Raw genomic sequence first — 26,705 nt, 5'->3', positions numbered from 1 at the left:
CAATCCGATATTAATTTTAGTTATTTATTAATTTGATATAATAGCAACATATATATTAATTTTAGTTTAGATTTTTGGATGATTTATAGAGAGAAAAACCCTCAATTTTAGGGTTTCAGAATGCAATTCTTGTTTTCCATCTTTTGTTTCTCCGTTCTATTCAAGTTTTTCTTTACCCATATCAAGGAATTAGTAAAATACAAAAAAGTGAAAAATATATAATATTTTGTAGAGAAAAAGTGTAACTAAAGGCTTTTAATACAAATTTAACTTTCACGATTTATTGGTGATTATTATTTTCTCCACCCATTAAAAAATTACCAAATTGATTATTTAAAGCTTAGATATTCCTTTCTTGCCCTTTATTGTCGACGGCAAACGGACAGTGAAGATGGAGATGGAAATGTTTCCAGGGAAGAGCCAATATGATTGAGGGTTGGTGGACATGACCGAAACAGCAGAGTAAGGCGGATAAGCTGTTCGACGTAAGGCGCGTGCACGCCCCGTGCCCTGCTGAGGAACTTTTGCGCCCGGTGAGGTCCAAGGAGCCGTGCGGGCGGTTGTTGGCATGTGGGGCACGTCGCTGGCCACCGCACTGCGCGGCTGGCCTTCCCTCGGTGGTTGCCTTCATGGGAGGTTTCTTCCGCGGGGCATGTGGCCCTCCACACGCTCATGCGTCCACCGCCCATGGAGGAAGAGACAAAAGACAGAAAGGCCACTGGAGTATACAAGATAATGATACGCTTCTAGCGCTTGATAGAAAGCTTTGTTCTTGTTATTCGTCAAGCAACTGGCCATTGATTTGACCGGAGGGAAGCTTTGAATCCATTCATGTTTAATTACTTTACATGTGTATATATATATATATATATATATTTTTATTTTTTTTTTTTATGATAATTGTTGCCTTTTTCGTGACTCCATGATTCTTTTTTAAGTTAAATTAAATAAATATACCTATTATATATATATATATATATATATATATATATATATATAATATACAAAATTTTGTAGCTAATAATGTCCATCAATTGATTGATGTTGGATTTCAATCACAAAAGCGAACAAATTTTATTTAATATCGAAATCATAAGAAATTTACGCATATTTTCAGATATTTAATATTTAAAAATATATTTTAAGTTCATCGTAGAATCAATGATATATATATATATATATATATATATATATATATATACATACATAAATACATATATATACATACACACACATATACATACATACATATACATGTATATATACACATATACATAAATATGTATATATGTATATGTATATATATGTATATACAACATACATACATACATATCCCCCAAAATCCTACGTAAAGTTATATCTAGTTTATTTTCCAACCAGAATTACACCTAAAAAAGAACTAAGAAAACAAAACAAATAAGAAAGAAAATGCTTCTGAATATATAACAGAAAAAACATAACTAAACTTATTTGATGTGATACTCCAATTTAAACTTCATATCAGATGTGAGAGAACAATTGAATTAAGTTATAGGAATTATATGAAACTATCTCAACTTGAGTGGTTTATACGCAACATGGTGATAAATCAACTATCTCATCAATCGAGATTATGATAATTATTATCAGAACAGATATTAGTTAATAGGATAAACTGAATTGGTTTATAGGATTAGATGACTATAGTAAATAAACTTTGATTTAGTAGTTTAGGCTCATCAAATTTCAATCATCTTTGAGATGTAAAACCTCAGGCAAATACAGGAGACAAATGGAGAAGGCAAAACCAGAAACTAAAAGCATCAGACTTGGCCTATACAGATGCATCAGGATGATACTAGTTTGATTCTATGGAGCATCAGATATATCCTTGGCTGCTTTAGGGAACATAAGATTGAAACAACCGGTAGTAGTAAACTGATGGATACAAATTCTGTCAAGCACTAAAGAAACAACACAGGCTATTAATGTCCATAAAGTACAGCAAAACATGCTGAGCAAATGCCCAACCACAAATTTCTTAAAAGAACATACAATATGAACTTCCGCAATGAACTGATGACTGGTGGGTTCATGATATGCTAGAATCTCAGGGGTCAAAGCAGGCATTCATTCCAATTAGCGGAGAAATTGAAACACAAGATGAAGAGTCATACCTTTTGGTCATGGTGGAATATTTAGATGCATTGCATGACTTCTAGTTCATTGAACAAGGATGCCCAAGAAAAAAAACTGTGGTAGGATTGAGTAGCATTAAAAGGGGGGAGTGCGTACGTAAAAATCACGTCGAGTCGAAAATCTTCGTACGATAAAATCGTTTCGACAATGTTTAACTTTGAAAGCGTTCGTAAGAGTAAGTAGCTAAAATAATAAGAAAGTAAAGCAGTTTGCAATGAAGAAAAATAGTAAAATAGAAATGCAAACCGATTTATAGTGGTTCGATCGTCGTGACCTACATCCACTCTCGATTCCTCTTCACTTGAGGCCACCGGCTTCCACTACCAGTCTTCCTTCAATAGGCGAAGACCAACTATCCTTTTATACTTTTCTCCTCTTCACATGTTTAAGAGACAACCATTACAAGCCTTACACCTTTCTTAGACTAAGCCCCAAACTTAAAGACGAGGATACTTAGCACTTTTTCAACTTAGAATAACAACACATTTCTGTTCAAATTTTTTGCTTCTCCATGGAGGAATAGCTGGGGTATTTATAGATCCCAAATAACTTCAAAATTAGAGCCAAAAAAATTCTCATCTCGGGTTTCTCGGGTCCTGACGGTACCATCACCTGTGCTGGGCGATACTACTGCATGCAGCACTGACACTAAACGATACCACCGCTTGACATAATTTGGAAGACTGTGTTTGGGCGGTAGTACCGCCATACTAGGCAGTGGTCTGGGTGGTACCACCGCTCAATCTGGCGATACTATTGCTTGACACAATCTTGGCGACCGTGTCTCGGAGACTGAGCCACTAGCGGTGCCACCGCCTGACCCAATTTTTGGGTCACTGAATGGGTCTCTCTCTTGGACCAAAACAATCCTACTTTAAGCCCAATTGGCCCATAATTGAGTTGATTTAATTGCATTATAAACCAACCTAATTACGACCTAAACTAACTCGAGATAGACAAATTGCTATAAAGCACAAATCATCTATTGTCCGACATGTCATTGGTTCTTTCAACGCTTCGTATGATCCTTCGGCATATTGCCCAATCGGCATGTTGACACCCGCAACTTCCGATCTCCTTGTCTCAATGTCCGATCCTTCGGCCCGATGCTCAAACTCACGGCACGAAGCCTTCTGCTGACACATCGACCGATCCTCTGGTCCGACGTCCAATCTTCTGACATGTTTAACTCCGACCCAATATCCGATTCCTCGTGCTTTAATCAATTTGTCTCTCCTAATTGAAGCTAGTCCTACGTCACTTAAAATACAGATTAAATCATAACATCATCAAAATCTGAGATTCAACAATCTCCTCCTTTTTTATGATGACAACCAATTGATGACAGAGTTAACCTTAACTCCCCCTATAAATATGTCATATTGATAGAACCTTTAAATTCAGAAAATCATGTAATGTTTCAAAATATAAAAATACATCAGACCACATATGATTCAAATCATCATCGTTACTTCTCCTCCTTTGTCATCAACAAAAAAGGAAAAGTGCATCTAGTAAATTTTTAAGATGGGTAAGTTTTACAACATACAAACTAACAACAATTTTAAGTTATGCTAGTTTGTAAAGATATGCAAGTTTATAAGTTTTGCTTCTTGAGATAGGCAAGATAACACTTGTTTCTCTTGATATTGCAATCTAGTAATTCTTGGTGATGTTCAAGTTCTTTCTTCTCTTTTGAGAAGTGCAATCTAGCAATTTTGCTTCCTAACAAGTTTTCCTTTTGTAATGTGCAAGTTAATAAATTTTTCTCCCCTTTTATCATTGTAAAAAAGAAAGGAAGCATACAATGTTACAATTCTTTTCCCTTTACATCACATTCTAAATCATCAGAAGGATAAAATATCAATCTTATTTCAATATCGCATATTGAAATAAGGTATCATTTCAGAAAATGACAATTGTTGACTTTCATATCATTTTATAAAAAAATCATAAGTATTGTATGTATCATTCTAAATCATAAATATTTCAAATCATGATGGTATCAAAATATCAAATTACATTGCATCCTACCATGCATAGATCATAACTTCTCATTTGTATGCATCAACATAATATCATGAGTATTTCATGCATAATTTCATATCATCATATGAAAAATATCAAGAAAAATTAATTGGATGATGAGATATACACTTCTTGAATAGAGTCATGAACCAAATTTCAAATTGTGAATATCGAAAAATCAAAAGAAAAATTATGATTCTTTTTGGATGACTCAAATAGCGAAAAGAAGAATCATAGTAAATGATCTTGATTCATAAAAAATGTCATGTTATAATTCCAAAAAAAATCAAGATCATGTTATAGATAAGACTCATTCAAATTTAAATCATCAAAATCATTTTCAAGAGATTTATTAAAAAAAGACAAATAGATTCATTAATCTATCTTTTTTTTTAATCAATGATTCAATTATATCATGAGATATATAAATCATAATTACGAAAGATCAATTCGTGAATGATTCATCTTCACAGATCTCCTTTTTAGTAAATAATGAATAGAATCATAGGAGATCAAATAAGATATTTTGATTCAAATAAATCTCAAATTATTAATGTCAAGAATCAAGATTCATTTGGATAAATCTTCTCTTAGACGAGTAAATCATACGTGAATCAAGAAAAAATATTTTATATAAAATACATCTCATGTCACAAACATCGATAAATGATTAGATTGGATATATATCATCTCATTATTAAAACGAATCATCATCAAAATTACATTTCAAAAAATTCAATGAAAGCAACGTAGATAGATTCCTATAAGATTAAAAATAACTCTAGTTCTTTTAGTTCCAAAATTTGTGATTGATTTCATGCTCTAGTTTTTCATACAAAGACCATGCATCATCATTTATAATTGAAAAGCAATATGAGAATATACACATTATTACTTCATTACATCATTAAAACATTAAACATGATTTTATTAAACATAAAGCATTTTCAATCAAAATCAAAAAGCAATACAGAAATCATCAAGATACATATTATTGCTTCTTAAAAACAGATATAGGATTAATCTTATTAGGTGTACAAGCATTAGATTTAAATCTAATATTTTGTTTCTTTATCATAAAGAAATGCAAATGTCATGATTAATTTTTTTTAAATTTTTCAAAAACACTAGTAAGAAAAACATGATCCTCTTTTATTTAATTTTTATATTTTATATACTAATTTAAAAATAACTTATGAAATGCATCAAGTAATTTCATAGTAAACTAAGAGGGTTTTGATTACCTCGTTGTCAAAAGCCATTAAGACGTAGTTTGACACCTTGTCTTTGTTGGTTTGTCTCTCGTCTTCGAATGAGCTCAATTCGTCCCAAGCAACTTTTAAAACTTTCTTCTTCTTTGGTAGATTCTTCTTTTTAAGTTCATTTTTACTCTTTGATTCTTATTTTAAGAATATTTTAAGCTTTATTGTGAGAAGTTCAAGGTCATCATCATAATCACTTGAGTTATCACTCAAGTGGTATTCTATTATTTTAAGTGTCAAATCTTTCCTGTTCTTTGAAAGGTTATTCTCATGTTCATCAAGTTCATCAGTTCATCGTGTGTCTTGCATATCATTTCATAGGTCATTAATGACCCGATAAGTTCTTCAAGTGAGAACTTGTTTAAGTCTTTTGCCTATTGTATTGCAGATACTTTAGGATCCTAATTTTTAGGAAGACGTAAAATGTTATTGATAAGTTCAAGATTTAAAAAACTTTTACTAAGTGCTTTTAAACTATTAACGACATCCGTAAAACGAGTGTACATGTCAACAATAATTTCACTCGGCTTCATACAAAAGAGTCATTTCTCTTTGGTGTTAAACTAAATGAGAAAAACGTGACTCTAATACCAATTGTTAGAATCGAATCAGTACTAAGAGAATGGGGGGATGAATTAGTGAGTACGTAAAAATCACGTCGAGTCGAAAATCTTCGTACGATAAAATCGTTTCGACAATGTTTAACTTTGAAAACGTTCGTAAGAGTGTGCAGCTAAAGTAACGAGGAAGTAAAGTAGTTTGTAATAAAAGAAAATAGCAAAACAGAAATGCAAATCGATTTATAGTGGTTCGATCGTTGTGACCTACATCCACTCCAGATTCCTTTTCACTCGAGGCCACCGGCTTCCACTACCGGTCTTCCTTCAATAGGCGAAGGCCAACTATCCTTTTACACTCTTTCTCCTTTTCACGGGTTTGGGAGACAACCCTTACAAGCTTCATACCTCTCATAGACTAAGCCCGAAACTTAAAGAGGAGGAGGACACTTGACACTTTTTCAATTTAGAATAATAACTCCTTTCTGCTTAAATTATTGCTTCTCCATGCAAGAATAGCTGGGATATTTATTGACCCCAAATGACTTCAAAATGAGAGCCAAAAAGGGTCTCATCTCGGGTTTCCCCGGTCCTAGCAGTATCATCGCTTGTGCTGGGCGGTACTACCGCTTGCAGCACTGACACTAGGTGGTACCATTGCTTGACACGGTCTAGAAGACTATATCTGGACGGTACCATCGCTTGAAGGTATCGCTTAGTCTGGCTACCACTACTTGGCCCAACTTTTGGGTCAGTGAATGGGCACTTCTTTTGGCCCAAAACAGTTCCACTTTGGGCCCAGTTGGCTCATAATTGAGTTAACTTAATTACATTCTAAACCAACCCAATTACGACCTAAACTAACTCGATCTAGACAAATTATTATAAAGCACGAATCATCTGTTGTCCGACATGTCTTTGGTTCTTCCGATGCTTCGTTCGATCTTTCGGCGCATCGTCCTCTCCTTCGGCGTATTGCCCAATTGGCATGTTGACACCCGCAACTTCCGATCACCTTAGCGCAATATCCAATTCTTCGGTCTGATGCTTGAATTCACGGTATGAAGCCTTCTCCCGACACGTCGACCGACCCTATAATCTTCTCACATGTTTAACTTCGGTCCAATATCTGATTCCTCCTGCTTTATTCAATTTACCTTTTCTGATCAAAACTAGTCCTGCGTCACTCAAAACATAGATTAGATCATAACATTATCAATTAGTTTCATCATCGAAATTTAAGATTCAACTTAGTCTTCATCGATAAAGATTAGAGAGAGAGAGCTACATGGATTTCTCCTTCAAATAGTAAAAGCAATGCTTCTATAAAGGGAATATGCTACAGCATGAAAACAAAATTGTGTGAGGGAAAAAATGCGAATGGATTTTGACACAGACAACTCTTCTCAAGATGAGCCTAAAGCTGACATGAAATCCAAAAAAGCTATATAGTGGCGCCAGAAGAGAAATCTTTAAACAAATAAGATTGCACCCAAAGCAGTGGAAAAGAAAACCTACTTCTGCATCAGCTACTCACCCAAAATTCTGAGCTTTATTAAGTGAAGTAAAATGATTTGGTAGTAGACAATATCCGAAGATGGATGCATAGGAAAGAATGAGAACAGCTGCCAATTACCAGAGAAGAGGGTGGCCATTTCCTGGGTTCATGAGGAAGAACATTAAAGAGTCTGCCTCGAAGCCAAACTAAAGGAATCGGAGCGCAAGGAGCAGAGAAAATCCTGCTTCTTGTATTTCTAGTTTCGATTAAACCAATAGAGACGAGGGTTTTACTCAAGAACAAGATTCGAACTTTCTTGAATTACTGAACGAAAAACCTGAATGAAATTATAACAAGAACAAGGTGTCAAGATTCACGCTTCACGAGCTCGACCCGAGTAAGAAATAAGATTCCTGCTTTTTCTCAATGAATCGCACAGATCTACTCGAGAGCAGTAGCTATGTTGATCCGATTCACGTAAAATTTGAAGTGGGAGATGATTGCTTACCGCTTAATACGATGCCTCGCACTGCGAATCGGAACCCTGGGCCTCGAGCGCGACCAGAGGAAAAGACGACTCGACGGGGGAGCAAAAGATCGGCCGAAGAGGTATAGGGTTCGTACCGCTTCTCCGACCGTGTCCGGAGCAGCACCTGATGGAGCGCAAATCTTACAGCAATATCTCACCGTTCAGAATTTCTTCTTGAGCCGTGAGCTTTACCCGATCTGAATCCGACCCACTATGTAGTATGGTCCATGTGGGTTAATGGACTAATTACAGATTATTTTTTATAATTAATTATTTTTAATATTTTGATCCTTATATTTTTAAAAATTATATGGGTATCTATGTACTTACGTAAATAAAACATTGAGATTCTTATACAAAATCAAAAAATATAATTTCATAAGATTAAAAATTAAGAGCATGAGAGATTTTTTTAGAGTAATAGGACTGAAATGTTTCACTTTTATAAATATAAAGATCTTAATACAACTCTTGAAAATATAGGACTTAAGATATTAAATATAATTAATTATGAGAGATAACCTGTAATTTACATCTCTATCCTCCTAAAGTTTGAAAAAAAACATATTTATTTCTATAAAATTCTAAAATTTGCATATGAATTTGCAAATATTATGATCCTCCACCCATACACGAGATAAGCACAAAAATCATATACAAGATTTAGAAAGAGCCGGCTCGTTCGGAAATGATATATCGATAGATGTCAATCATAGTTCAGTCTATCTCAATCAATTCAGTGAACAGTAATTTGGTTCGACCCAATTTGACAACTATTATAGTAACTTTACTTGACTTACCTCGATCAACACAACATCTAACTAGCTTGGACTTGATAAGATCGGGCCCAAGTTTGAATCATGAGAGAGAAATAGAGATCGAAATTTGGATCTCATGATGGATTAATTTTGCTTTGTTTAAAAAAGGGAAATTATCTCCCTTTTTTTTCAATTATAAATTGAGGGAGGGAAGGAGGGAAGATGGGTCAACAGGCAAAGGTCTAGAACGTCCAAATAGGTGCAGCCAAAGGCGCATAAATAATTGGTGCGTGTCAGCGGAAAGATAGGCAAGGCGAGGGGAGGGGGGCGGCGTAGGGGCCAACTTGGCTTGCCTTCATGCATGCAGGCATGCATGTCCTCTTCCCACTCCGGCGACGTCCTCGGTGTTGATGACGACGCCGGAGTAGGCGGAGGCGGTACGTACGACGGGGTCAGAAGAGCCGGACGAGCCACGGGACCGGAGGTGCCCCAAGTCCCGAGAGACAGTCCGCGGACAGGGAGCTTGTCCTCGAGGGAACAACGCCCATTTCTTCCCCCTTGACTCTCTCATCCCTGTCTCTACCCCACTCATCTATGTAAAAGGCTCTCTTCTTTTACCGAGGACATACTATATTCTACCGTTCACCCCCTTCCCATTCTTCTTATCAGCAATAGTTTGGCATCTATTTCTCTCTGACAATGATAATGTCTGCAATGACTTGATATTGTGCAGAGAAGGAAAACTCATGGTTATGTTGTGATGTGAGCTAAATATAGGAGCTGTTCACTCTCCTTGTACATGTTAAAGAGGTCCAAATTAGCATTCTCATGTGAGAGCTGGAAAACTAGTAATGATGTGTTCTGGTGTATTCTGAAGAACAAAGACACCAAACAGAAGAGAAAGAAAACTCATGGTGACAGTAATGATATGTTAAGAACGAAGGAACTAATTAACTCAGAGATGGAAGGAAAGCCATAAAAGATCTTGAAAACTAGAAATGATGTGTTCTGGATTTTACTATGAAGAACAAGGCAAACAAAAGGAAGTAGCAAAAATGAGTTTCATATATGCGAACGGTAGAGAAAGAAACCTTCATGGTTATGCTCACATATTGTTTGATGTATCTCTGTAGGATAGTGATGATAAGTTGAGCTAAGGAGTTGTCCACTCCCCTGGGGTACATGTGAGAGGACCAAGGACTTTGTGAGTGAGACTGCACAGGAACATCTAAGAGATGGAAGGAGTTAAAGCTCAACATTGTTAACCATATAAAACCTGGAAAACTAGCAATAATGTATTCTGGTGTAGTCTGAAGAACAAGGCAAAAAGGAAAACACATCGAAGATTCAGAAACCACTTACAAGATCTATTTCTTGATGATCTCATTATTGCCAGATTACTGTCCTGATGGACCCAAAGGTCAAGCACCAAAGCTTGTAAAGCCCACATGTTCAACTTGATCTGACAAAAAAAAATAAAAAGAAACAATTGATCTGACAAAGCTCAGCTCTCTGATGAAATGCCTGGCCCTTCCAAGGACTAAAGTCGAGAGAAAACTACCACCATCTACCATGAGGCATCAGTCATCTATCTGGAAATGATTGGTGCAGCTTAAATTTCCACCAACCCATCCATAGACCTCATGCAGAGCATAGTAATGTCAATCGTCCAGGGAGAAAAGCCATAGAGCTTTTCCTACTGGTTACAGAACCTTCACAGGAGGAGAGAAGTTTACTCTCCCTGTAGAGAAAAGAGAGGAGGACTGCCACAGAGGCCACACCTCTACATAGAGTATATGCATTTTAAATAGTTTGAATACTAGGTTCCTATGCCCATGTGGCGTGACTCTTGTCTTATCCCTTCTCTCATCTCTCTTCGCCAGTCACCACCCACACATGGACTCAACTATAAATAGACCCTCCTGGTCACAATCTTTCCTCAATCCTCTCTCTCTCTCTCTCTCTCTCTCTCTGATTTCTCAAGTTTAGTGGAGAGACCTGCACCATATCACCCTCATGACTATATAGTAGGCCATTTTGTGGGTTGTGAGGATGAAGTATGAAAAAAGTATGGAAGAATCTGTAAAGCTCAGGAGGGATAGCGCCATAGAAGATGAGGAAGGAACTCCCAAGTTCTCATCCAATGCGCTATCCATCCTGAGCTTCATGGCTTCTCCTTACTACTCGAGACATCTGATGGCTTGGTAAAATCTTCTTTCTTCTCTCCAATATTATTCTCTATATATAAGTTGATCATGATAATTAGTTCCAGTAACTCATTCTCTCTCTCTCTCTCTCTCTCTCTCTCTCTCTCTCTCTCTCTCTCTCTCTCTCTCTCTCACCCCGCATGTATCAAACAAAATCCCTTCCACCCAAACTTGACACTAGACATCTTCCATTTTGCAAAGAAGACAAATGTAATAGAATGGAATCATATGCCAAGACAGCAGAACACAATGGCTCACATTTTAGCAAAACTTGCAAGGCTACATAATGTTTCTTTTTTTGGAGTGGCGATATGCCTCCTAGTCCTTGTACGAACTCTTTAATCTAAGTTAAATTTCTTTCATTCAAAAAAAAAAAAAAATCTACCCCGTTGATGCCTACAAATTGTCCACAAGAAAAAAAGTTTTGAAATAGTGTGTTGGTTTCACTTCCTACCGTGCTTCGACTTCAACAGCTCCTATAAAAATACTTGGAAAGACTCAAATTTTCTACCTTTTAACTAGTCTCTTTTAGGCATTAAAGATATATATATATATATATATATATGATGATGATGATGATCCTTAAGCTATCTCCATATGGTTTCATCTAACTTTTGGCAGCTTAGAAGAGAGAACAAATGAGAATACAATGAGTGAAGACATGTCCTAACACTTAAATAGTTCCACATCCATCCACACACTAATACAAGACAATCCACTTCTAAATGAAGAAACATAAATATAACAAAGTAAAAGGAAGAAAATAAAATGCAAGTCAATCCATGATTTTTTACCTTGAATACTTGAAAGCAAGAACTGCATATATTTCAAGAGATAAAATGCAGGCAGATTAGACTTTCAATTTTCCTGATAAGACTTTAGTAACGCTCAATCAAGAAGTCCATTTTGTATTAAATTGTTGAAGCAGTCATGACTCATCAAATCATGAAGGTGGAGTCATGACTTTTTATTTTTGTTGTCAATAATGACCAAAGCCTCGTTTGACAGAGACATATTTCAAACTTTCTTCCTTGGGACATGGCTCATATCAGATCATGAAGGTGGAGTCATGACTTCATTTTATGCCATATTTTCTTGTTGTTGTCAGATAATGACCAAAACCTAAAATTAAGTGGTGTTTGACAGATATATTTCTTTCACAATCTTGGGACTTTATCTAAGTTGGTTTCCAGACAAAAGAAAGTTTGACTTCACAGAAACTTGGTGTTCATTTCGTTTCCTCAGGAAATGATCACATCATTTTCATGGTCTTTAATCTACTACTAAAATCCCAATATATCAATATATATACAGCCTATTTTGGTATATAAATACCATTTGGTTTGCAGTGGATTATTGTACTGCATGAACAAAAAACATCTGGTTTGCAGTGAACTATTTGTACAGCATGAACAAAAGAACATTGTAATATTTGCTAGAATGTTGCATAGATATTGTTCCATGTAGTCATCTTTTTTAACTCTTCAAAGATCTGCATGATCTAAGAAGCACAAGTTTCTTACCTTGTTATTACTTAGTGGATCAACTTCTACAACTAAAATCACCAATTATTGCCACATGATTCCTAAAGTCAGATTAGTTAAATTCTATATTTTAGTATATGCAGTGTGTGTGAATATAAGAAAACAATTGTCTTCCACTTAAATATTTCTTATTTTTATGACAAGGAAAGTGCAGAAATGAGAATAATTTAAAGCCAAATGGAAAAGAGAATGAAGAGCAAGTTTCAAATGAGAAAAACCTATGAGAAAAGTTGTTCAACACTGCCTTATAAAGAGATATGAATCACCATCAGAATGACTTGCTAATAGATGAACTGCTACATTTTGATCCATCTTAAGAGTTTGATAATATTCCATCAGCATCATTGTATCCCTGACAGAGAGTTGCTAAATCCTTTTCTTAATAAAACGAAGAAGAGGAAGACCAAAGTGTTGACTGTGTATCTAGCTTAAGTTTCTAATCTCAACTGGTTTCCTCTCACCTCTTGGATGATCTCATTGATTGTTTAATCATGTCAGGTCACATATCTAAATTGTTTTCCTTTACTCACCCAGTGTAGTATTGTCGACTTGAAGACTTGGTAAGCTGCCTAGCAAGTTGGGAAACTAGAAAATCCTGATTCATACAAGGAGAGAGAGACCTGAGGAGAGAGTCTCTTCTTGTCTTTTTCTACTTTCTCATCACACCATCTATACTTATTGACAAAATAATAATGAATAAGTATAATAATATATGGAGGGAAGAGAATTCCACCTTGATTTCCAAAGTTCCAGTGTTCTCTTCCACACACATGTTAGCTCTGGGCGTGGATGAGAATAAGGGGATCAAAGAAATCATAAAATTATGGATGAAAGTAGAGATGGATAAATTCATTTCTACAAGATATATTTAACTAATTAATATAATCATCAGTTATGTTAAAATTAATTGATATCCCATGCCTTATCTAGTGCACGTATCTGTAATGTCAGTGAAACCTCTGAATTCTGCTTAAGCACAGATCTAATATCTAATATCATAGCAATTTGATGTCTGAACATAATCCACCAAATTAATATTTCTAATATCAAATATTGCATATAATGTTGCGGTGATCTGAATAAAAATAACAGTTTATAGTAGATGCCAGGTCACACTCAAAATCTAGTGACCCAATGGTACAGATCTGAAAAATCACAAAATTGCACAAACCGATCTCCAAGGAAATGTGCTTATTTGGAGTTGCTGGCCAGAAAAAGCTAGTTTACATGCTTGAGTACAAAAGAAAAGTGCTGAAATCTGAACTATACATGTTCCTACTTACTTGCTTTGGCTTGTGTATCCTTTTGTTTCTTCTGCAACATTTGCCCACACATTGGCAATCTTTTCTGCGTAAATCACCTGAAATATCATGACCTCATAAGTACCCATAGAGGAAAGGGAAATATGTCCAAGTGACAATCTCATATGACGTGCATAAAGTTAATCTTCTTATAAAATAAGCACAAAACGTTGAAATCATTTGCATAGACGATGTCTTGATGCTTTACTACCATAAAGGATGTTGCATGATGTTAACAAGGCTCCCACACATGGTTTGTGATGCGGTAGTATATCGCTTGATATAGGCGGTATGTACTAGTCCGACAAAGAAGTGGTATGCGAACCACCCTATACCAAGCAATCCAGTTAAATTAATAAAATATTCAAAGAAATGGTGGGACCCATGTCCAAATCAGCATTTAAAAAAAGAGATTAGGGCTCGCGAACACAAGCCTTCTTCTTGCGTAAGGTGTCGCGGCCTTACTGTCGCTGCTTCGCCTGTGCTACTGCTACTACTTCGCCATTGCATAAGGTGTCATTGTTTTGCCATCAACGCTTTGCCTCTGCCATCGCTGTTGCTTCATCGTTGAGCAAGATGCTACTGTCTCACTATCGCCGCTTCCCTACTGCTGTCGCTATCGCATCACCGTCACGTAAGATGGCACCTCCTCACTATTGTTGTCGTTGCTTCCTAGGTATGTTGCCGCCGTTCTTTTCCTCCTCTTCTTTCTTATTCTTCCTTCTTCCTCTTCTTCCCTCTTGCTTCCTCCTTTGTTCCTCTATCGCACCTTCCACTTCTCTTTCTTTTTCTTCGTTGCGGAGCCACTAGTACACGCTAGTGTACCGTGTCTTGATACACCGGTACAGACCAGTATGCACCGTTCCAGCAATTTGCTGGAAGGGGTCCCGTACCCAAAAAGGCAAACCCTACTCCTACATGCTCAAATAATAGGTCCTATAGTTTTTTGTAAGACAAGGCATTATGTCTTATAGCAACTCAGGAACAAATGTCATTCCATACATTTTTGAAATAATCGGAGTTGGTGAGGTTAAGTTATTTGCTATTCATACAATATTTCCTAGAATTATTCATATTCCTTAATGTTGAGCGACTTCATAAAGCAATTTAAGACCAAAACACAAATAATGAAAAATTACCGATTTGCTCTCTTCATTTATTGTCACTTTCAATCACAACTTGTATTTTCACTACTCATAAGCATAGTCCACACAAAATATTTGAAAGAAAGCTTGACAAGCTTATTAGGTAGTTAAAATTCTCTGACAACGATAGATATTACTAAATCAAGAGTGAGTGTACCTGATTACTGACAAAACCTTTAAGCATCACTAGAAAATCCTCATGTCTCTCCCTGTCTAGCCTCTCAAGTTCATTCTTGTTGTTTTCCTGCATTACCACTATAACTGAATAAGATATATCCATTAAAGTTTATAGGAAACACTTCAACTCAAACACCATAAATCATGCTGCAGTAGAAATTGCAGTTTCGAATGAATTCATGAACTGGATAAATTACAGTCTAGATTTCTAAAGCAGACCTCAGATAGCTAGAAGAAAAATGAAGCCAGTAGAATATATGATATTTTGTTGAACAACATCCTTTTTCAAATATCCTAAAGTATATCAAACATAACTCCAGAACTTAAAAATGCATGATGCAAGTAGAAACAAACATTCTTATGTCAGTTTCCACAATGTAAACATGGAGCAACTCGATGAATATGTGTTGGTGCATCTGTAGATTTGAGCTAGTACCCTAACAGGAGGATTGAATTTCAATCCTTAAAATCAAACAGAGAGCCTATATTGCAGATCAATGGCATGAAGCATGATCTACATTATTTTAAACCATAGAAACAAATATACATACTAACTTATGTAAAACATGTTATAAAAAATATGTGGTTTTGATGGTAATAGAAGATTTTCCAACTTGAATAACAAAACAGATGCAACAATATCTGTTCAACTTTTAGCATGCATTCATCTAATGAGAAAATTAGAACAAGATCAGTGTTTAAATCCTTAATTGAAGTAATGGAATGAAATTAAAATACAGTAAGAACCATAAAATGGAACAAAATTAAAATGCAAGAATTTTTGTGTTGACAGAACAGCAGCGCAGCCAATATCAAAGGTTAAATTGAATAACTTGTGATATTTCTAGTATGATTAGAATGCAGACAAAATGGTAGCCATATGCAATAAAATTAAATCATGACAAATCACAGTTAGAGCAACTTGGTTACATTTAGAACTTCAAAGGTATATAACAATGCTGGGACTCGTACTGCTCATTATGCATAGAATCGTTTCCAAAATTTAGTACAGAACATGAAATTGTGGCACAGAAGAAAAAAAAAGAAGAAAAGACACCATATCTTTTTTATGCATACAAGATATCGACATGCTACAGTGTCCTTTTTATCATGTTCATAAAAACTGTTAACAAGTTAAAGTGATTGGTTAAACTTTCTCTCACTTCAAAATATTGGCAATTCTAGGATTATCAAAAGGGTCAAACAATTATATATCAAACAATTTAAAAGGGAAAAGGTTAAATTATTTTGTCATTTAAGAATGCTGTAACTCCTTATTCAACTCTGTGGGCTTACAATAGCAACAACAGGATTACCTTGATACACTCATAATCTTTAATGGCACAGATTTTAGCATCTTCAGTATTTCTGATTGTTTCTCTCATCTCTTCAATTCTATGGATCTTGGACTTGTCTCCACCAAATCTCATTGAAGATGCTTCCAATTTTTCTTCCCTTGCAAGCAAGGAAGACAAATCTGATGTAAGTGTTTGTACTGTCAACAGTGCAGTTGAACGATCGGAGAATGCACTGTGAACAGCTAGCATCAGGCCCAAATATTCATGGAGAGTATCCTGCCAATAAGATGATAAGGTACATGTAATCATACAACATCAAGAAAAATATTCTGTCAAACAATGGTATCTGTATCTATATAAAGACATGCTCTGTAATAAACTACCAGATGTTTGACCGTCTGTGTATTTGATTCTCGATAGAATCTACTTGTTCTCAGAGCAGCAGTTGCAAAATGTTTAATTTCCGCAGCCCGTGATCTCTGCGAATGATAAGTGGCATTTTCCATTTCAAATTTTGCAAGTTTGACGAATGTAAGGCCCAACTCACCCATTGTGTCTCCAATATCCTGTTTTGCTTTCACAAGTGCCTCAGCCTGCATAGAAACAAATGAAGCAAACCTTTCTTCTAGTTCAACAAAACTTATAAAAATGGACACATGCAGGAACATAAGTTGAATGTTAAAGATATGCTTCTTTACTAGTGGTTCTGTAGTTCAAGGAATAGAAGAAAATGGATTAGAGTAAATCAAACTAGTTTTGTAGTTGAAAATTGCAGAAAAATAGCACTCTTAATGTAGTTTAGTAGCTCATAGACTAACTTATGTTATTCTGTTATCAATACCCTACTAACCTAGGAAAACTACATAATATCGAAATGCCCTTGCAAATAACAACCCTGCTCCTTTTTTGTTCATTGACTGACACCCTGTCTGGGGTTCTCAATCCAGCAACACTACCCTGTGCTTTTCTTTCTCAGAACAAGGCTACACTGTATTGATCGACTGAGTCAAGGCTACTTCATCCTTACATTTTAGACCAGGCTCAAATTGGTTGATGGTCAGGTCAATCACAGAAACCACACACATAGGGGTCATGAAGTTTGGCAAGGCATGATTGATGTGGTTGCCACACATGGGTGTCATGAGCCACACACCGATAGTTTCACGTACCTTTCACATATGGAATAGATTAAGCTCTTGATTTATTGCATAATATTTCTCTATACCATCTAGAATGTCAAGATCACTATTGTGCATATTCAACTGATTCTCTGAACTTCAAATAAAGGATCTAAGTAGAGGATGTGTAGATGTGTTCTCTACACAAAATTGGGACACCTTTGTTACTTGCTTAGTTAATTCTCCTCCTCCAGCTGGTATTCAGGCACGCCTAGTTAGTCAATAGGTGCTATGTTCATTTTTAGTACTAAAGACATCCCAAAAAGTATACTCACCATGACTCATGACTAAATATTGTACACCATGGTCATTACATTTAAAACATTAAATAGCGAGCAATTTTATCGCAATGCAAACCGCTCACTCTAAGGTAAGTTCCACAATTTCACAAAATCTCGAACAAACTTATAAACATGTCAACCTAAATTCTACTAAGAAGCTAAATTTGAAAAGGAGGCAGTTTCCATATGGTCAAGGGAACTAAATGAACTAAAAATTTTCCTCCCTAATTATAAGCAGTCAACACATACCTGCTTGGAAGCAGTTGTGAGCTGCTGCTCCAAATCTTGCAACTTCCCTTTCTTCTCCAAGAATTCTTTATCCTCCTCCACTACCAATGGCTTCACACCTCCCCAATCATTGGTCACTGCCTGCTTCAGCTCCCTGAACATCCTCATAAAATCCCTCCTTCCCTTTGCCGGCTGCACCACACCTTGTGTCGCCACTGCAACGTTCCTCCCTCTCGTCTCCCCCGAGACCTGCTTTGATAGTGCCCCCACCCCATCCGACATCCTCAATGCCACTTCCGTGCTCGGCGATGGCGACTTCACCGGCATCCTAAGAAACACCCTTAGCTCATCGCTCTTCACGATCACCGGATGAGCAGCCAGCCGGTTTAGGTACTTCTCGATGGCGGATCGGCGCTGCTCGACGAACTCGTGCTTCTGCATCACCTGGCCCTCGACCACGCTCTTGTCAGGCCGCTGCGGGACAAAGTACCCCCGGTAGGCCTCGCTGAGGCGATCAGCAAGGGCGACCACGTCTTTAAACCGCCTCCGGACGCGGATCTCCACCAGCCCGCCGCCGCTGCCGCTGACGAACCGGGTGGTGATGAGGTAGGTGACATAGAAGCCGGAGCCGGGGACGAGGGAGGAGGTGGTCTCCTGTTCTTTCTGGGGATCGGAGACGGTGATCCTGGAGTACTCGGAGGCCGAGGATCGGGCGGATCGAGAAGGCGCATCGCTGCCGCGGGGTGAGACGGGGGCGTCGCCGCCGTCATCGCCGTCATCTCCGCCATTCTCGGACGGGTCAAAGAGGGAGAAGATGGCGTCGGGGTCAAGGGCGCCAGGGGCGGAGGGAAGCGGCGGCGAATCGGGGGCCGGAGAGGGGTGCAGGAGGGGATCGCCACCGTTCAGAGCGGCGGGGACCGCGGAGAGGATGCCTCGCCGGTCACCGGCGACTGGTAGGGCTTCCATCTCTCCTTATTCCAATCGCTCGTTCCCTCTGCTCCGCTAAATTAACTCCAGAAGAACAGCGACGACATCAGCTGTCGATAGCGGACGCGGGATAGGGCGGGCGTAACGAAGGCGGAATACGGCGTTCCGGATAACGGCGGCGAAGAGATCTAAAGACGGAGCGTCGGGTTAGGGAAGACGGGGAACGGAATAAGCCGGATAGTGTATCAGACGGACGGGGGACGGATTGGATCATGAGTTGTCTCCATCGTCGACCAATTGACCAGTCAAATAACGCCAGCAAATCAGACCCCAGGTAGAAAATAGGTAATTTACTTAGATCTCTGTTCATGATTGGTTCTATTTAGAGTTTGGTATTTGACCCAATGTAGCATCACGTTGCCCACCATGGATATATATATATAATATATATATATATATATATATATATATATATATATGGCTTTGCCTGATATGATTTATGGGATGTAAAATAGAATTGTTTTTATTTTTTAATTACTGTTAAAGTATAATTAGTATATTTATTTTTAATTAAGTATTAAATATGTAATATTCTCTCTAGTTTTAATTATAGTATGAGCTATTATTCACCGAAAAAAATAATTTTTTGAACAGCCATTAAGAGATGGAATCCACAATTTGGGGCTTCCATCTTTAATAATTGAAGTTATTCTCCGGCAAAAATGCTTGTAGCATTTAACATAGCATGTCAAACTATTATGGTGAGTCATGTGATATTTAGTTGCATGTAATTAAGGGTTGGCACATTCATCATTTGCAAAGGTGTGTTTATTTAATTGGTAAATATTTTAATAATATATCATAAAATGTAGGATTTGAACATCCTTTTTTACTATTTATATTTTGTAAAAATACATGAATAATTAGAAAAATTAACATTTATCCTATCTTAATTAATCTAAAAATACTTAAAGGTTACCTAAACTTTGTTTAATTTGAATAAATAAACTTATATATTTGTAAAAAAAATCTATCATCTCTTACTTATATTAAGAATGATGAGGATTATATACCTGAATTCAGACTTCAAAATAATTATGAAGTACACGAACTCCAACCTCGAAAGATTGATGCCGGAGAGATTAAGAGAGACTAAAAAGATTTTATTATAAATGATACACAATATTAAATTATTGTTAAATTAATTAAAAATATTCTTTATGGATCTCAACGATAATACAATATTCATGTAATCGATCCTAAATAATTAAGATTTGTGACTTTATTGATATTGTTATTATACAAACTCGAACCAACACACTTTTCTATTTTAAAATACTCTAAACCTCATAAATATTTCAATTCCAATTTAGGTATTTAGATATATTTCAGTATCCTTAAAAATATTACACATTCTTAAGAAGAAAAAATAGTTAAATTTATATTATATATGTATATTTAATGAAAAATTAAAGTAATTATATCGATGATTACCGTATATATAGATATATATATATATATATATATATATATATATATATATACATAAAGAATATGAAATATATTGTACAAGTGCTAAAATATTATGAATGATATGGGAAAATATCAGTGAATATTGGATCAATCTGATTTGTTTCGAACCGGTACGAACAAGAAATCTAGATCTGATGCTGACACGTATAAATATCAAGATTTTGTGAGGTGTTCGATATGATCCTTAGATATTCAAGTTAGTAATAAAACAATTTGAAGATTTCAAGTAAATGATAAATACAGTGAGCTAACGGGTTTTTATAATTAGTATTTGATATTTGGTTAATGTTCATGTGACTCAATTATTGATTGAATATTGGTCATCTCGAACATGTCGAGTTTTTGACGAATGTTTTTTTTATATTTTGTAATATCTATTTATATATTTCGCTAATATTTTTAATTTTTTTACAAGATGATTTTATATGAATTCAAAGATGAGACTTATCAAAACATATTGTATGATAATATAGTATCAATCAAGATGTCATAACAAAGACACAATTTTATCTTTTAACAATCACTTTTCTTTCCTTTTTTTTTTTGGGTGACGACTTAGACTCATTTGAAAGTGTCGCATTGTAGAGTTCTCCATGGACAATGCCGTAGAGGAGTTGCACTCACCCTAGTGGGTGCTATATTGTGGTGACATATCGATATATGTCATCCATGTAGACGTCCATACCAATCATACCATAATGGATATCACTTTCTTCTTTGTGAAAGATCACAAGTACAGTATCACTTTAAGGAAAAGGGTGAAAAAGAAAAAAACAAAGAGATGACATAGACATCATTCCAAAGTCCCAAACGTCGACATTGCCATCTCTCTCTCTCTCTCTCTCTCTCTCTATCTATCTATCTCATAGTTCCATATTTATTTATTTATTTCGTAATTATATGGGGCTATATGTAGTCTTATATTTTTGAACTACTTATCGGCACGCACACGTAACATTTTTATGGTACCCTCAGACCCCCAAAAACTATGTTCCTTGTCTCTGTCCTATCCTACACTAGCAATATCGGTCACCAGAAGCAACTTACTCTCGTCGTACCCTCCACACTTGATCCGAGAAGCGTTATGGGACCCACATCTTTATTCGAATAATCACGAGGTGAGGAAGTGGCTATGTGATCGTCGGGTGGGAAGGGGTTGCGCTCTCTCTCTCTCTCTCTCTCCCTTCAGAGGGTCCCACGTCTTCTCTCGAATTCAACAGGGGAGAAGTAAGCCTGGCGGGGAAAGGCGTTTCGATCTCTCTCGCTCTCTCCTCCTTTATGGGGGCCCCAACATTATCTATCAAATCCCCACGAGATAAGAAACTTGGGCGGGGAAGGCGTCGCTCACTCTCGTCTGTCGCTCTCTCCCTTCTGTGGGCCCCACATCTTGCGTCGAATCAACACGGAGAAAAGAAAGGTGGGTGGCGATCGCGTTCCGGGTCGCTCTCACTCTCTGCCTCCTTTCTGCGGGCCCCACATCTTGCATCAAATCGACACGAGACAAGAAATTTGCGTCGGGGTAGGCGTTGGGCTTTCTCTCTCTCCCGTAAGCGGGTCCCACATCTTGCACCGAATCACCACGAGATAAAGAACGTTGGGTGGAGAAGTCGTCGAGCTCGGTCTGACTCTCTCTCTCTCGCTTCTGCGGGCCCCACATCTTCTATGGAAGCACGAGTTAGGTAAGTTCGGCGGGAAGGTATTGGGCTCTCTCTCTCTCTCTCCCTAGCGCGTTTGTTGCCTCGGTCATGAGACCTCTGTCAACCTTCTCCTGCAATGAGAGCGATCAGGATTTGTTTACCCTCGAATTACAATCCATTCTCGCTCTCCACAACCAAATCGCTCCAACTCTCTTCCTCATTCCGTGCCCGTTCGTGCTCAACCAGTCATCCGCATCGCATCCCTGTGCCAATCTCCGACCTCTATGCTCGGAAGGACCAAAAGACCCTCTCTCATGCTCTAACTCTCTCCTGGCGGACCAACTCGTCCATCCTGGGATCCCAGATCCATGCCCAGGTCATCAAGTCCGGGTTCTCCCCGGACACCTACTCCCAGAATAACCTGCTGACCATGTACTGCAAATGTAAGGCTTTGGATCGTGCATCCAACTTGTTCGATGAAATGACTGACAAGAACCTCGTTTCTTGGACCTCCATGATATCGGGATCGGTCAATAACAATAAGCTTGAGATGGGTCTAGGGTTATATATGGAGATGATGAGATCAGGTTTCATTCCTAACGAGTTCGCTCTTGCTAGTGTCTTGAGTGCATGTGCAATCATTGACCAAATCAAATTTGGCTTTTCTCTTCATTGTGTTGCTTTGAAGCTAGGACTGGACACAAACCAATTTGTCGGTAGTGCGCTGCTCTGGATGCATGCTAAGTGCAGGAACATTGAAGATGCGGAGCTTGTTTTTGAGAGTATAGATGAGCCAGACTTGGCTTGTTGGAATGCAATCATTGAGGGGTATGCACTAAATGGCTATAGCCACAATGTGATACAATGTTTAGTTTTTGTGATCCGGAAGGGGCTGATTCCTGACCAGGTTACTTACATTAGTGCTTTGAAAGGGTGCATAGTGACGGGGGATTTGAATTATGGGCAACAAGTTCATTGCTTGATTGTGCGAAATGAGTTTGAATCAAATACCATTGTGATGAATTCTCTTATTGATATGTACTTCAGAACTGGCAGGAAGAACTCTGCTTTAAATGTCTTCTACCATGTACTGGATAAAGACAATTCTTCCTGGAACACAGTAATTTCTGGCCTTGCCAAAGAGGAGGATGTGAGTGAAGTTGTGAATTTGTTCTCTAGTATGTTATTAGCTGGTTTTAGACCAGACCATGTTACTTTCTCCATTATAATCAGACTTTGTGGTGCAACAGATGGTCTTCTGCTGGGGCTTCAGTTCTGCTGCTTTGCCTACCATCTCGGATACTTCCATTATGACTTGGTTGTCAACTCACTGATAAACATGTTCTCCAGATGCAGTTTGATGGACAGTGCTGATCTTTTGTTCGTTAGTCACCCTTCTAGGAATATCATCCTATGCAACGAGATGATTGCAGGGTACAACTTAAATGGGTATGGCATAAAGACCTTGCAACTATTTTGCAGCTTGATTGAATCGGATATTGAAGCAGATGAATTCACATACTCAAACGTCTTGGGTGCTTGTCAGGGGATCCAACATCAACACACTGGTAAGCAGATCCATGCCAGAATCATCAAGTTGGGTTTTGATTCGTGTTGCTCTGTATGCAGTTCAATGATTAATGCTTATGCTAGTTTTGGATCGGTTACATCCTGTTTTAAGATTTTCCAAGATATTAGAACATTGGATTTGGTGTCTTGGGGAGCCATGATTTCTGCATTTCTAAAACTTGGCTTCAGCAGTGAAGCCCTCTCATTTCTAAATTGCTTGAGAGATTCAGGTGAAAAACCAGATGATGTCATCTTGTCTTGTGCTCTAAATGCGTGTGCTAATATTGCTTTGCTTGACCAATCCACATGCATTCATGCACATATAATCAAGAGAGGATTTGGGAAGCATTTATGTGTAGCAAGTGCTATCATAGATGCCTATGCAAAGTGCGGAGACATTGCAAGCTCTAAGAAGGTCTTTGAGAACATCTCAAGAGATTGTATTGACGCCATCCTCTTTAATACCATGATCACTGCTTTTGCACATCATGGCCTCATAATAGAAGCCATTGAAATCTTTGAACAAATGAAATATGCTAATTCGTATCCTACCCAAGCCACATTTGTAGCAGTTATTGCAGCTTGTAGTCATCTGGGTCTAGTGGATCAAGGGCGATTTGTGTTTGAATCCATAAGCAATGTTTATGGGATGTCACCTTCGAAAGATAATTTTGCCTGCTTGGTTGATCTTTTTGCACGAAATGGACTTCTTGAAAAGGCTAAAGATGTCATTGAGAGCATGCCTTTTGAACCTTGGCCTTCTATCTGGATATCACTATTAAGTGGATGTCGTAGTTATGGGAATAAAGAGATGGCCGAATTGGCTGCTGAACGGATCCTTAAGTTAGTGCCAGATAATGACAGTGCCTATGCATTAATGGCAAATGTATATGCAGGAGATGAAAAATGGAAGGATGCTGAAAGAATGAGGATCAAAATGGAAATGAACAGAATTCAGAAGGCATGTGGATATAGTATAATTTCCACCTAAGCCACAGGTCTGATTAATCAAATTATTGCAAACAATCATGGGGATTCAGTGTTTCGGAGATGTCATTAGAGGTGAATTTTGCAAGGGAGCAGCTTATGGAACTTTTTACCTTCATATGTTAAAGTTATCAGTTGAAGTTAATAAAAAATGCTCTTGGTCGTGAGGTTGATCAACTGGTGTCAGAGACACTGCTATAACAGTGAACAAGTTGCCTGCAGAACATTACTTCCCCATGTATATTCTTAGCTGATGTAAAAAGCTTAGGAATCAGCTGATGGCTGGATCTTCAACCAGAGGATGCCTATTCAATGGTAATTAGATTTGAAGACAAAAGAGACTAGAATTTAAAGTCTCTTGCAAAGTCTCTAAGTTGGTGTCCCTTGCACCAGCCAAACAAAAGATACTTGGGAAAGTTTGCCAAAACGGTGATTATGAAGGTTTACCTCAATCCTTTGTCTTCACCCAATGCCGATAAGACATGTAGGTGATTTAGATCATTCCTAGGAATTTTAGCAATCATTTTATGTGTTTTGATTAGATTCTGGAAGCAGAATTTAGTGACTCTTTAGACTTGCATTGACATATTCCTATATTCCTTCTTATGCAAGATTTAAGATGTTTCTGCTGTCCTCACCATATCCCCACTTCCAAGTGCTGGGATTTCTTTGGCCTCTAATGTCATATATTTGGACATGCCAAGAGAGATCATTCTTTGGGCTGCACTCTCTCCTGCAACTGGCCAAAAGGTAAATTACTTAACACTAAGGTACATCTTACTGTCAAATTCTTCGGCAGTGTCCATTGCAGGTATTCATCAAATCGTTTTCTTTGATTTTTCTGTGCACCATGTCAGGAAGATAGAAGAAAAGCAGTCAAAAGGATGTACTTCTTTGTCGATCCATCATAACTGGGAGTCCCTTCAAGCATGCAGTGAAACTGAGCCAGCAATGTCAAATGCCATATCCACTCTGATCGAGTAACAACAGACTGCAAAGTGAATCAAGATGTTAAGACACCAAGCATTATAAAACACATGATTGAAGACAGCTAATGCAGCTGAAGAAGCTTCCAAGTTTGGGGGACGTGCAAATAGAAGTCACCATGCACTACTGCAGTTGAGCAAAGCGCCTGAGCTTGTTGACGAAACGCAGTGCTTTCACTAATCTCAAATTTCCATGACTTCTCTGTCAATGCAAGATCGATTAGGAGCCATACCTTGTATCTTCCATCCTTCGCTTTATATGCATCACAGGATCTATAGGGTCAGTTCCTAGTTGGAGTTGGAAGAACTAAACTTTTGATAACCTCAAAAAGGTTGGACAATAACACATGACCTAACAATCCATTCCGACACTTATTTATGTTGATTATTCTCTTCTGCATAGAATATAATATGAGGCTTACAAGTTAATTAATGTAGCTATAAGAATCCATTTTTTTCATCTCCAAGGTTATATGAGTTATCTTTTTTGAACTGGTTAGAATAACGGAAAAATGATGTCCTCAATGACTGCAAAGAGTGTTGTGATGGATCAATCTTGATGAATGGCACATCCAGCTTTACCAGAGAGAAGACTGCAGTACTAAGTCACCATGTTGTGAAGAAGAATGTATATTTGCATGAACTTGCATCTGATTGTCATAAATGAACTCTTACTCTTCCCATTATTCTTGGAATATGAGTGTGGTGTTCTTCATTCAGCAAGGGGGATCTGAAACTATCAGTAAACACAACAAAGCAGGTATGTCTACTCTAATTTTTTTGCCAAGGGTATCATTCCAATGACTACAGAGATGTAATATATATTTCAGGTATTTGGTGAACAAGAAGGGCCTGTTGCACTCAGAACAGCAGCTCTTCAATGGAGGATCCACTGAT

At 37.5% G+C, this 26,705-nt stretch overlaps 2 protein-coding genes and 1 long non-coding RNA gene across 6 annotated transcripts; 1 reads left to right on the top strand and 2 right to left on the bottom strand.

Moving 5' to 3' along the window:
• Positions 1-1,677: 1,677 nt before the first annotated feature.
• On the bottom strand, positions 1,678-8,361 carry LOC135597091 (uncharacterized). Of its 2 annotated transcripts, none has more exons than XR_010481115.1 (2): positions 8,032-8,361; positions 1,678-7,860 (listed from the first exon to the last, which is right to left on the bottom strand). It is a non-coding gene; the product is annotated as an uncharacterized LOC135597091 (long non-coding RNA). The 2 variants fall into 2 exon arrangements; XR_010481114.1 differs by having other exon boundaries at positions 1,678-7,203.
• A 5,213-nt stretch (positions 8,362-13,574) lies between these two features.
• Positions 13,575-19,338, bottom strand: LOC103970704 (sorting nexin 2B). Its single transcript, XM_009384596.3, has 5 exons — positions 18,191-19,338; positions 16,866-17,075; positions 16,501-16,758; positions 15,165-15,251; positions 13,575-13,921 (listed from the first exon to the last, which is right to left on the bottom strand). The coding sequence occupies exons 1-5, from the start codon at positions 19,133-19,135 to the stop codon at positions 13,841-13,843; spliced, it is 1,581 nt and encodes a 526-aa protein (XP_009382871.2). The 5' UTR covers positions 19,136-19,338; the 3' UTR covers positions 13,575-13,840.
• A 2,895-nt stretch (positions 19,339-22,233) lies between these two features.
• LOC135597089 (pentatricopeptide repeat-containing protein At3g09040, mitochondrial-like) lies at positions 22,234-26,494 on the top strand. 3 transcript variants are annotated; one of them, XM_065089574.1, is made up of 4 exons: positions 22,234-22,853; positions 22,959-25,306; positions 25,435-25,572; positions 25,680-26,494. In XM_065089574.1, exons 1-2 carry the CDS (start codon positions 22,403-22,405, stop codon positions 24,824-24,826), a joined length of 2,319 nt encoding a protein of 772 aa, XP_064945646.1. In that variant the 5' UTR covers positions 22,234-22,402; the 3' UTR covers positions 24,827-25,306; positions 25,435-25,572; positions 25,680-26,494. The 3 variants fall into 3 exon arrangements, with proteins under 3 accessions (XP_064945646.1, XP_064945645.1, XP_064945644.1); XM_065089573.1 differs by having other exon boundaries at positions 22,235-25,263; XM_065089572.1 differs by having other exon boundaries at positions 22,235-25,306.
• The last annotated feature ends 211 nt before the right edge of the window (positions 26,495-26,705 follow it).

This window comes from Musa acuminata, chromosome BXJ1-11, assembly GCF_036884655.1.
Source record: "Musa acuminata AAA Group cultivar baxijiao chromosome BXJ1-11, Cavendish_Baxijiao_AAA, whole genome shotgun sequence".
In the NCBI taxonomy this organism is placed as follows: domain Eukaryota; kingdom Viridiplantae; phylum Streptophyta; class Magnoliopsida; order Zingiberales; family Musaceae; genus Musa; species Musa acuminata.
This window is presented reverse-complemented; position numbering and strand designations above follow the sequence as displayed.

Excerpts from the sequence above, each read along its gene's own strand:
- LOC135597089 (XM_065089573.1), top strand. The coding sequence starts at position 22,403 with ATGAGAGCGATCAGGATTTGTTTACCCTCGAATTACAATCCATTCTCG.
- LOC103970704 (XM_009384596.3), bottom strand. The coding sequence starts at position 19,135 with ATGGAAGCCCTACCAGTCGCCGGTGACCGGCGAGGCATCCTCTCCGCG. Across the intron at positions 16,759-16,865 it reads CACAGACGGTCAAACATCTG|GATACTCTCCATGAATATTT; the intron begins GTAGTTTATTAC and ends TCTTATTGGCAG. Across the intron at positions 13,922-15,164 it reads AAGGTTTTGTCAGTAATCAG|GTGATTTACGCAGAAAAGAT; the intron begins GTACACTCACTC and ends ATGATATTTCAG.